Source organism: Miscanthus floridulus, chromosome 1 (genome assembly GCF_019320115.1).
Source record: "Miscanthus floridulus cultivar M001 chromosome 1, ASM1932011v1, whole genome shotgun sequence".
In the NCBI taxonomy this organism is placed as follows: Eukaryota; Viridiplantae; Streptophyta; class Magnoliopsida; order Poales; family Poaceae; genus Miscanthus; species Miscanthus floridulus.
In genome coordinates, this window is record NC_089580.1 from 75,780,451 (window position 1) to 75,792,001 (window position 11,551).

At 48.0% G+C, this 11,551-nt stretch overlaps 1 protein-coding gene and 1 pseudogene across 1 annotated transcript; both read right to left on the reverse strand.

The window, feature by feature from the left end:
• Positions 1-2,224: 2,224 nt before the first annotated feature.
• Positions 2,225-4,349, reverse strand: LOC136458918 (putative cyclin-dependent kinase F-2). Its single transcript, XM_066458827.1, has 2 exons — positions 4,224-4,349; positions 2,225-3,319 (listed from the first exon to the last, which is right to left on the reverse strand). Exons 1-2 carry the CDS (start codon positions 4,347-4,349, stop codon positions 2,225-2,227), a joined length of 1,221 nt encoding a protein of 406 aa, XP_066314924.1.
• A 2,209-nt stretch (positions 4,350-6,558) lies between these two features.
• On the reverse strand, positions 6,559-11,246 carry LOC136487330 (protein NRT1/ PTR FAMILY 5.2-like; annotated as a pseudogene).
• Positions 11,247-11,551: the final 305 nt, after the last annotated feature.

Consider the following 11,551-nt stretch of genomic DNA (forward strand, 5'->3'; position numbering starts at 1 on the left):
ACTCTACCCTACTACTGTTATAGTCTATGACTAAAACAGATAATTATAGATGCATAAAAACTTCACTAAACATTATCATAGTAAATTTAACTGCAATATAATATCATGATGCAGTTTATGAGAATTGATACGTCTAAAAATTATCTATCTACACTAAGTAAATAATTGCATCATAATTTATGTAGATCCGAGATCTAAACATAGCATTTATATCCTATATAAATGCGGTATATATTGCAGTGATGATTTACATTAAAATCCGAGGTCTAAAACATAAAATCGTGTTGATAACGTGTTAGAAAATAGATAATGAGAGAGATCGTGTGATGCAAATGATTCTCCGTTGTATTACTAATGAACAGTGTGTACATATATATATATAGGGCCAATGTGAGCTGGTTACAAGTGTGAAGAGAGAGGGGTGAAAAGACACCCCTTGATTCAATTCCTAATTGATCACTAAATATAATTCTCAACAAGATTTACGCGTCTTTGGTTGCTGTTATAACTACCTCCGTGGCTCCGGCCATAAAAAAAATCGACATTAAGTGTATTAACTATATATTGTTTAAAATTGCTAAAGTTTGATCGATTATATAGATAAATAAATCAACATTTATAAAACAAAATAAGTATATATTATAATATTGTATCTCATGATAGATCTAATAATACTTATTTAATATCGTAAATATTGTTGTTGTTATTTTATATATAGTTAGTCAAATTTAAATACTTTGACTTGATGCTCTGTTATAATTGTATTTTTTCTAGATGGAGAGAGTATTCCAAATATTGTCATAATGTCATTATTTATTTATGGTTTTTCGCTAGTCAAAGATAGAGAGCGGAGATGCACTTCAAAATACGTATATAAGAGATAGAGAAACTGTTGAAAAGTGAAAAGATATATAGAAAGCGTTTATATATTCAAATAACTCTCTAAACGAGAATTTTGAGAGTGAGTTAAGAAAAACTCTTTAAGGTGCTCCTAGCGAGCATTTGTATCTCGACTGTTATTAGAAAGTAGTAGAGATGCAATAAAAAATTGATAGCTATAAAATGAGAATCTTGGGGCAACTTATCCTATTCAGCTACACGGATATGGTGTGTTGAAAAATTTGGGCTTCGACTGACCGCTACACCAACACATGGGCACAAACTAGTCAAGCAAAAAAAAGAGAGAGAAAACAAAGATAAAGAGTTAATTAAATATTACAAGGGTCAGATGTCGCTGCCTTTCGATCTGCACTCTACAAGAAACTGATGAAACCACGCTGATCCTTCTGAGAAGATAGAACAGGGGACAGGGGCGCAAACTTTGGACAAGCTTTTACACGACCAGAGTCAGAACTTCCTACAACTTGGTCGTGGCAATATAACCATTTTTGTGAGATCTCGTGAGATTTACGTGTCTTGGGTGCTGTTTATAATATTGTACTGCCTCCGTCCATGAAAAAACTGGACACTAAAGTGTATTATTATTGGTTAAAATGGCTAAAGATTTGATCGAATATATAGATAACAATATTAATATTTATAACACAAAATAAGTATATATTATAATATTGTATCTTATGACAAAATTTAAGGATACCTTTGATATCATAAGTATTGTTGTCGTTGTTTTATATGTAGTTAGTCAAATTTAAAATATTTGGACTTGATGCTATGTTAGAATTGTATTTTCCTTCCTGGACGAAGAGAGTATTCCAAATATTGTGATAATGTCATTATTTATTTTTGTTTTTCGCTAGTCAAAGATAGACAACGGAGATGCACTTCAAAATACATATACGGTATATAGAGATCATTTTTTGTATTCAAAATAACTCTTTAAATGAATATTTAGAGAGTAAGTTTAAGAAAAAAAAACTTTTGAGATGCTCGCAACATCCTTACAAGCATCTGTATCTCGATTGTTATTAGAAAGTAATAGAGATGCGATAGAAAATTGATAGCTACAAAATGAGTGCCTGTTTAGTTCCCAAAATTTTGTAAAATTTTTCAAGATTCTTCGTCATATCGAATCTTAAATCTTGGGGTAATTTATCAAGGCCTATTCAGCTACATAGATACAGTGTGGTGAAAAATTTTGGGCTTCCACTGACCACTACCAGGCATGGGCACAATCTAGTCAAGAAAAGAAAAAAGAGTTAAAGACTACAAGGGTCAGATGCTGCTGCCCTTCGATCTGCTCTCGACAAGAAACTGATGAATGAATCTACAAGAAACTGATGAAACCACGCTGATCCTTCTGAGAAGATAGAACAGGGAACAGGGGCGCGTCCTCCTCCTCGAACCACCGGTGGCTGAGCGCATCCGCCGCACTGAGTCTCTTCTCTGGCGCCAAACTAAGCAAGCCTTGCAGGACCTCGAGCCCGGCCTTGGACAGCTCAGGCAGGAACTCGGAATCTGACGCCACGTCCGTCATAGACTCCATCTGGTACTGCAGGTCACGCGCCCGGTGGAGGACGTCGTCCTCCGTCTCCGCGTCCTTGAACAGGGGCTCGCCGATGAGCAGCTCGATCATCACGCACCCCAGAGCCCACATGTCCACGGCAGTGCCATAGGTCCGCCGGGACCGGGACCCCCTCATCAGCTCCGGGGCGCGGTACCACAGCGCGGCAACGGTCTCCTCCGGGTACGGTTCACCACCGGCGGGCCTCGTCCGCGACGCCATCCCGAGGTCGCAGATCTTCAGCGCGCCGCCGGGGCCGACGAGGACGTTGTCCGGCTTGATGTCGCGGTGGATCATGCCTGCGCCGTGCAGCGTCTCGGCGCCGCGCAGGAGCTGGCGCATGATCGCGCGGGTCTCGGCGCCGGAGAAGCGCCGCGGGAGGCGGCTCCAGAGGCTCGGCCCCACGAACTCCGTCACGATGAACACGTGGCCGGTGACCTCGTCGGCGGCGACTTCCTTCATCTGCACGATCGAGGGGGCGCCTCGGCACGCCTCCAGGCAGGCGGCCTCGCGGAAGACGGCGCCGAGGTCGGTCACGCCCTCGTCGTCTGGGCGGATCCACTTGACAGCCACCGTCTCGCCCGTGCGCTGGTCCTGCGCCTTCACCACGGTGCCGTAGGTGCCCTCACCGAGCGTCTCGAGATTCTTGTAGTTGTAGATGCTCCCTAGGTCGTAGTCGTAGCGCGCCCGCTTCTTGCCGGACACCGCGGGACAGCAGTTCTCCGTGGGCGCCGGGCGCTTGTGGGTCACCGCCGCCATGAGATCGGTTCCAAGCTCCAGCCCGGGCACGCGATCGAGAAGCGGGAGGAGGAGAGGGCTCTTGCAACCGAAGGCGTGCGGCGTCGGGCGTCTCCAAAACTATATGCACAGCATAGCCAATTGGTATCCAAGTCGGAGTCCGATCATTCGATCAAATCAATGCAGCAGCGCCGCCGTCACATCTTCCTGAATCCAGCCCGGACAAAAACAAATCGAATAATAGACTGGATCTGGGATGGTGTTGGAGTGCGTATTGATCTTTTGGGAGGAGAACGGAGCTTGGGCTTGGGACTCTCGCCGCATCCGCCTGCCCCTGATTCACTTTCTTGGCCATCACGATTTGGTGCCATGGCCGATTCTGCAAGACAATAAGGGAAGGCCGGGCGCGGCGCGGCCTGGTATATGAGTTACTATTGAGTTAATGCTAAATACAAGCTTGCACTTTCAATCTAATATACGTGAACCTTTTCTCGACAAGTATTCTCCATCCGATAAAAAATACAGAAATGCTAACGCTCGTCCGTGTGTTTTCAGAGCCGGTGACACGATTTTTCCTGTAGCTCTGAATGTCGGGCCCACACACTACTTCTCCAATTAAAACAAGCGAGGCGAGGCGAGGCGACGCTCCTCCGTCGCACGACTCCGACGCATCTATGTCTCTCTGCGATCCCCGACGCTCCTCTCTCTCTCACCGACGCTCCTCCCTCTCTCTCTCCCCGGCACCGGTGAGCCCCACCCGCGCCCCCGCGACTCCACCGGTGAGCGCCACTCGCGCCCGCGTGCGAGCTCGCCGGCCATGGCGAATCTGTCGAGGTAGGTCTTCTTCTCCTCCCTCTCTTCCTGATCTGTGCCGACCAGAGACAAAGACGACATCGGCGATGGCTAGGGTTCCGACGAGCCTCTTCCCCAAATTTTGTCCTTGTCCTTTCATAGAAAAAATTGTTTCTTTTGATTTGTGATTTGTGCCGACACAGCCGTGCTCTTTGTTACTCGTGATTTGTACCGACATGCCACGGCCAAGGGCGGGGCGGTGGACGGCGGCGGTGGCGGCGGTGGGGGCCAAGGTCCGGAGGTAGAACAAGGCTGAAGGCCGGAGGTAGAAGAAGGCTGGAGGCTGTTGGATCTTCATCCTACGGTTCAAAAAAATCATGTGTTAAAACTACATAAAACACACAGTTGTACAGTAGACAGACTCAAATCTGTCTCTTGTAAGTTGCATTGTTATTTTAATTGTACTTATTGATTGTAAGATTGTTGTCTGAAACTTTCTAAAAAGATTAGACATCTAAAATATAGCGACTCCCTTTCAACACACATCTGTCGTACTATTTTCTTTACCTCTTAAACTAAATATTTTAAGAGCTATTTAATGTCTTACTAAGCTTCAAGTTAAAGTTTAGCCAGATTTTTATATACAAGCATGCCAAGAGTAATCCAACTTTAATAGAAAGCCAACAAATCTTGTTTTTTTAATACAAAGCAAAGCTTGCTATAGAGATAGCTAGAATTCTAAGCTTGCACAGAAGGAGAACAAAAGTCCAAAGCTAATTGGGGAAAAGGAAGTTCATAGCTAATATTACCGTTGACTAATTGGGGACACAAATACACCACTCTACAGCAGAGAGGCCCCTGCACTACTATAGGGCAGAAGGGGTCATACACCACTCTAGGGCAGAAGGAGTCCCTCGCCACTTGACCAAGGGCAAAGCAAAATGGACCAAGCATTCCCACTTTGAACATGTGACCATGATCTTCGAAGTGCTCATTGGAACCGTATGGACGAGTAACTAGACTCAAGGGCCTACGCCCTTGTGTCTGCCCTCAACTAAACCCGTGTGTTGAACTGTGTAGGTTAGAAGACAAGATATCTTGACAAACTAGGTCACTAGAAGATCACAACGGGTACCTCTTCATAGAGGCCACGATCTTTATATTTGCCCTTAGAGCTTGTTCGTTTGATCATAAACCCAAGAGGGTTCAAAGGGATTCAACCCCCTACAAATCAAAATCCTCCTTTGTCCCCTTCAATGCCTCCCATCTCAAGATCAAACGAACAGGGTCTTAATGTGCCAAGCACCAAGAGCAAGACATTATGCGATGATGATATTGGTCACGTCTGGCCAAAGCCTCGATCTCAAGGAGCAAAACAAGTGTGATAGTGGAACGACACGCACCGGATAAGCCCGTTCGGCTGCTCAGTTCTCGGCTCGTTTCAGCTTATTCTCTCTCACAGAATACTATTGAATCATCCAAAATCATCCAAAATCTGATCAGCCGAACGGAATGAAACCTTTGTCGATTGAGTTGGCCCATATGCGGGCCCAAAGTGCTATTTGGAGGACTCTTAAAATTATACAAAAACCTTTGTCGATTGAGTTGGCAATTTTTCCACGACACAACAACTATGTTGTATCCTTAGAGCAATTTCACTATAGATTACATTTCCTTTTCCCTTTGAAATCTTATATAGGGGATTAAAAAAACAAGTTTTTAGGTTTTCGGAGAGGTGCGTTGCACAAGACAGAGAAACCCCTATAGTCCTATAGTGTGGGGGGACCCACATGTCACAGTGTATAGACTCAAGATATATATAAAAAAAAATCCTCTCTCCACTGTTCTTATCACTGTCCTCTCATGCTCTGCATTGCGGTGGCAGCATGCTCGCCCGACGCGGTTGCCTGCTCACCCAGCGGCAGCATGGCTAGCGCAGCGTGGCCACTGGCCACCCACTTGCTCACCCCCGGCCCCCGCCCGCCCTCTCTGCCTCGGTGTGGCGGTGGCGGCCTGCTCATCCAGTGGTCGCCTGTGCGCTCGCTCGCGCAACGGCAGCATGGTTGGCACATCGGCTTGGCACAAGGGTGGTGGCTCGGCGCGGCAATGACGACCTGCTCGCACCATGATGTCCTCCCTTCTTCGAGGGACTGATAGAAGATTATAAAGGGTATCTGTTAGTAGAGCTTTTTTTTTGTTCCTTCAATTTCTTTTAGCATTGATTATAGGAAAAGAAAACCACTTATCCACCAAACTGGTGGTGGTGGTGATGCTCTTAGCTTCTCATCACTAAAGACTAAACTGTATTGCGAGTGGAAAGAATGAAACATGTCGACTGAATATCTTGCTTTCCCGTCAAGATTCAAGAGGTTTGTGCTACGATTCCGCATTTCTACAAGCTTCCATTGATGCTAGGAGATAGGAATACAACTCCAAAGCAACGTCAGAGTTCTTGTTCATCAGACCCAATGCATGTGCGTGCAATCAATGTACACAAAGAGCTTCATGTTATCACGTATGTATGAGTATGACAACCTGCTACATCTGTAATGGAACACTACTAACACCTATAGGGTGGCCTCCACTGCGCCCACGGACGCCGGCTGCATCGCCACTTCCCGCTTCTGCTGCATTGGTGCTCCCGGCGTCGACGACGCGGGATACCTCGGCGTTGTACACGTAGAACCGGCACACGAAGAAGAAGGCGACGAGGTTGGCGCAGTTGAGGATGGCGAAGAAGGCGTAGTACTTGTCCAGCCGCGAGGCGTTGAGGTTATTGAGGATCCACCCGGTCCGGCCGTGGCGCTCCGTGATGTGCGACACGGTGGAGAGCAGCGCGCTGCTGAGGAAGTTGCCGATGCCGAGGCTGGTCATGGAGTACGACGTGCCGAGGCTCTTCATGCCCTCGGGCGCCTGGTCGTAGAAGAACTCGATCTTGGCCACCTCCAGGAAGGCGTCGGCCACGCCCATGAGCACGAACTGCGGGAGCAGCACGAAGATGGTGAGCGGGATGGTGGTGTTCTTGCTGTCGTAGAGCCCGTGCTCGTGCGCCACCGCCAGGCGGTGCCGCTCCGTCACCGACGCGATGCCCATGATGATGATGTGGATGACGAGGCCGACGCTCATGCGCTGGAGCAGCGAGATGCCGCGCGGGTTCCCCGTGATCCGGCGCGCGAACGGCATGAAGACGCGGTCGTAGAGCACGACTGGCGACCAGCATGGAGATGGTGACGAACCCCTGGAGGCTCGCCGGCGGGATCTCGAAATCCGGGCCGATGTGCCGGTCCAGCGTCGTCCCCTGCTTGACGAACAGCGTGTTGATCTGCGCCATCATCGCGCTGGGCACGAACGTGATGGCCAGCACGGGGAGCATCTTGAGCATCTGCTTCGTCTCCTCCACCTGCGTCACCGTGCTGAGCGACCACCGGTCTTGCACCGCCGTCGGTCTTCACCGCCGCCTTGCTCAGGACGTTGAGGTTGGGCGTGTGCGGGAGCGGGACCGTTTTCTTCTTGGCGTAGTACTCGTCGTCGAGCTCGTGCAGGTCGCGCGGGTCCACGGGCACGGAGACGGCCAGCTTCCTGGCGGCCGCCACGATGACCCTGGCCATCTTGGCGAAGGGGCTCTCGGAGGTGGGCTTGTGGCGGTAGAAGGGCGTGCCGGCGGTGAAGATGGCGATGGAGACGGCGAGGCCCAGCGTGGGCAGCGCGTAGCCGACGGTCCAGCCGACGTTGTCCTGGATGTAGACGAGCACGGTGTTGGCGAAGAGCGTGCCGAAGAAGATGCTGAACATCCACCAGTTGAAGAAGGAGAGCTTGTGGCTGCGCTCCCGCGGGTGCGTGTCGTCGAACTGGTCCGCGCCGATGGTGGAGATGTTGGGCTTCGTGCCGCCCGTGCCCACGGTCAGGATGTACAGCGCCAGGAAGAAGACGCCCAGCTGCGCGCTCGTCGCCTGCTGCACGCAGTTGGGGTCCGCCGTGCCGGCGCCGCACTTGGTCGGCCGCAGCGCCGGCAGCGACACCGCCAGCGTCAGCAGGATCATGCCCTGCGGAATGGTGGGCTTCAATTCAGTTTATCACAAGATTGACGGCCCATATATATAAACTAGACATCGCTGTGGTGGGCTTTTTTGTGAGAATATGAAGATAATAACGAGAAGCAGACTGAAAACAACAGCTACCACACCAAGCAGGAAAAGCAGCATCCAATTCCAAGAAAGAAGGCTAACAGAGGAAACGAAACGGCTGCTGAGATATATGGAGACAAACAAAACGCCGACGAGGCGGCGGCGACTCACGCAGAGGTAGATGACGGAGGCGATCATGAAGGTCCGGTAGCGGCCGAGGTGCGCGTCGGCGACGTAGGCGCCGATGATGGGCGTCATCCAGATGGTGCCGACCCAGTTGGTGACGTTGTTCGCGGACGGCACCACGCCCTGGTGCAGCTTCGGTCGTCAGGTACAGCACCAGGTTGGACGAGATGCCGTAGTACGCCATCCGCTCGAATACCTCGTACACTGCGTATGTACGTGCGCATTCGAAGACAAGAAATCAGATATTATTATGTGGAGGCTCTGTTTCAAATGCACCATGCACATATAAGTACATACTAGTACATGTCGAGTGCGATATTCAAATGCACCATGCACATGTAACTTCAAATAGGAGTACATGTCAAGTGCAATAACTTTTAAGCAGAGATTCTGGTTAGACAGACCTCTTGCTTTATTCTATTTTATTTATCTATCTGATTATCTCTCTACTGTTTGCATTTGATTACTCTGCACAGAACCAGAAGGGATCGGCAAACCAGGAGCAAAACTTGACGACACATACGAAAGAGATGGCATAAGGACTGCGTATACTACTCTTTCTCCCCGGAGCTGGACCCCAGCCTAGCCGACCTCTTCCGGTTCCAACGACTCTTGAGCTCAGCGTTTGTTTCATATATCTCAAGAAACGAATCTCCGATGGAGCAACTCCGTGATAAAAAGATACTGTACTTCCTTCTTCCTAGAACAAGTCTCTACCTCATGTTTCGAAGGAGTCAAACAATATTAACTTTGACCAAATATATACAAACAATAGTAATATTTGTGATACGATAAGAAATAAAACATCATTAGACTAATCACGTTATATAGTTTTACTAGTACACCTATTCGAAGATACAAATGTTGATACTATCTTTTATAATCAAAGTTAAGATTAGTTGAGTTATCGAAATGTGAGATAGAGACTTATTTCGGGACACAGGAGTACTAGTTAAATCTGACGACAAAATCTCCGAACAAGTCGGCCGTGTGACTCGGCCTCACAATTGTTAAAAGGCCACATCTCCCCACCACCACACCACACACCACACACACACCATATATGTACTGTATGTAAATAGCATCCTACTCTATGACAGAGGCACACGACATCTATATGTCTGAAAATAATCGGAAATGGACAAACAGAACACAACGCTTGGTGACAATACCAAGTCGAAATCTGATGGACAAATAGAACATCTATATGTCACGGGTAGCACAATACCAAGTCGAAATCTGATGGAAGCACGGCAAATCCTCGATTGGTACAAGGCTAATAATTCCAAACGCTTGGTGACAGGACAAGCAACCCCTAATTCCCCAGCAGTTACCTGTGCTTTTCCTCACCAAGCTTCAGAATCAATCATCAGTTTGCGGGGACACTGTTGTTTGCTGCCACCGTTCCAAAAAGAAGGGGCGTCATTTTTCGCCCATGTGTCGACACAGATTATTCGGGGGCAAGCTGCTAATATACTCTGAGAATCTTTTGGTTCCCTGATAATTAAGAGCTAAACGATGGCCTTTCTTATTCGTATATGCTTAAAGTATTTGAGTTTGACCAACTATAAATAAAAAATATATTTGCAATATTAAATAACTATGATTAGATTTATTATGAGATATATTTTTCATATTATACAGTGCTTTTTTGTCATAAATATTAATACTGTTTTACTTATATATTTGGTTAAACTTTATACATATTAATCAAGAATGCATATAGAATTACATTCTTTGGTAGTACTAATAAGTTTAGTGGGCCTGAACTATCTATATGTGACATTTCATTTCCTAGTATACTACGGTAGTATACACATCCTCAGGTCAGCTTGCATGGAGACACTCCCGTTGTGCCAGCGGCACAGAGATCTTCTGTGATGTACGGCCCCGTTTGGCACGGCTCCGGCTCCCGCACCTGTCGGCCGTTTAGGGGCCGATATGTGTCAGAGGAAGCTGGAGCCACGGAGCCCGAAAAACGAGCTTCTCTCCTCCGGCGGTGTCTGTGAGAGAGGAAAGGATGAGTGCGAAAAAAGCTCTGGTGAACAGTTCCGTGTGTCGGCCGCTCAGGGGCCGACAGGTACGCAGCCAGCCCAACGGGCCGTATTTTGGCTCAGCATCCATGGAGAAACTCTCATGCTCACATGACATGTTTCGCGAACCACCATGGGCGCTGCCGCTCGAAATGAAGAGACTGTTGCAGGCAGCGGTGGACGGAGGTCAATTGGCAGCGGTGACGGATGAGCTAGATGCAAGAAGTACTGGTCTGATGGCAGCACAGCAGTTAGGACTAGGATTGGAATCGCCCAATCCAATCGGTGAAGAGATCCAAAGCCAACCAAAGGCTGTTGGCTTCAGCGCGGTGCTACCAGCCTGCCTACCATCGATCCGGGCCCTAGCTAATTTTCTGTCATGTGCATGTGGCCGCCAGAGCTAAACTACAAGCTTGTGCTAGTAAATTAACATTAGCCTGGTTTAGTGGGTGAGGGAAAACAGAGTCTGTCAGTTTGCCCGACACCGACTGGAGTTTTTGGTTCGTTTTCATTTTGCGAAACTTCGTTTACCGTAAAAAAAAACTCGATGATATAATCTTCAGACATGAAATAGAGACGTGTGCTAGCTTCTCCATGACACTTGACAGGCAGGGGTGTTGAGAAGCTTTGAGGAGCTCGGAAACACAAACCATGGCAGGAGTAAGGATTCATGATATATAGGGGTAGCTAGCTGCTTGCGTACCTACGACGAAGCCGCAGGCTTTCCACCCTCCCCGCTTGGAGCGGAGCACCGGGTTGCCGTGGAGGTCCACCGTGCCGTCCTGCGTGTACTCGTCGGCAGCGGCCGCCTCCAGCCTCTCCTCCGCCATGGGTGGGTGGGTGGCCGTGGCCTCTCCGAGCCGAGACCTCAGACTCAGATAGTCAGGGGCAAACTACGGTTCCACAGCTCCAGGCCGCTCTAGCTCTCTGAGCTCTGGCAGCTGGACGCCCATTTATAAGCCCGGTCCTCCACCGGGTCAACAAGCGGAGAGGCCCGAACTTTTGAGTTTTCGTTCAAGTTTTTGTTGACTTCAAATATAAATCATTTATTTATGGATTAATAAAACATATTTCCTCTTTTCTAAGATATAAGGGATGTAAGTTTGAAAGTGAAAGACCAATTCAATGAATCAATGCAACAAGTATATGTAAAATACATGATGAAGCCGGCAGAATACATCTTCTCTCAAACACATGATGAAACCCTCATGTGGAAA

Bases quoted from the DNA above. Each gene is read 5' to 3' on its own strand.
- LOC136458918 (XM_066458827.1), bottom strand. From the start codon at position 4,349: ATGAAGATCCAACAGCCTCCAGCCTTCTTCTACCTCCGGCCTTCAGCC. The intron at 3,320-4,223 runs GTACAAATCACG...CTGTGCATATAG, and splicing joins CCCTTGGCCGTGGCATGTCG to TTTTGGAGACGCCCGACGCC.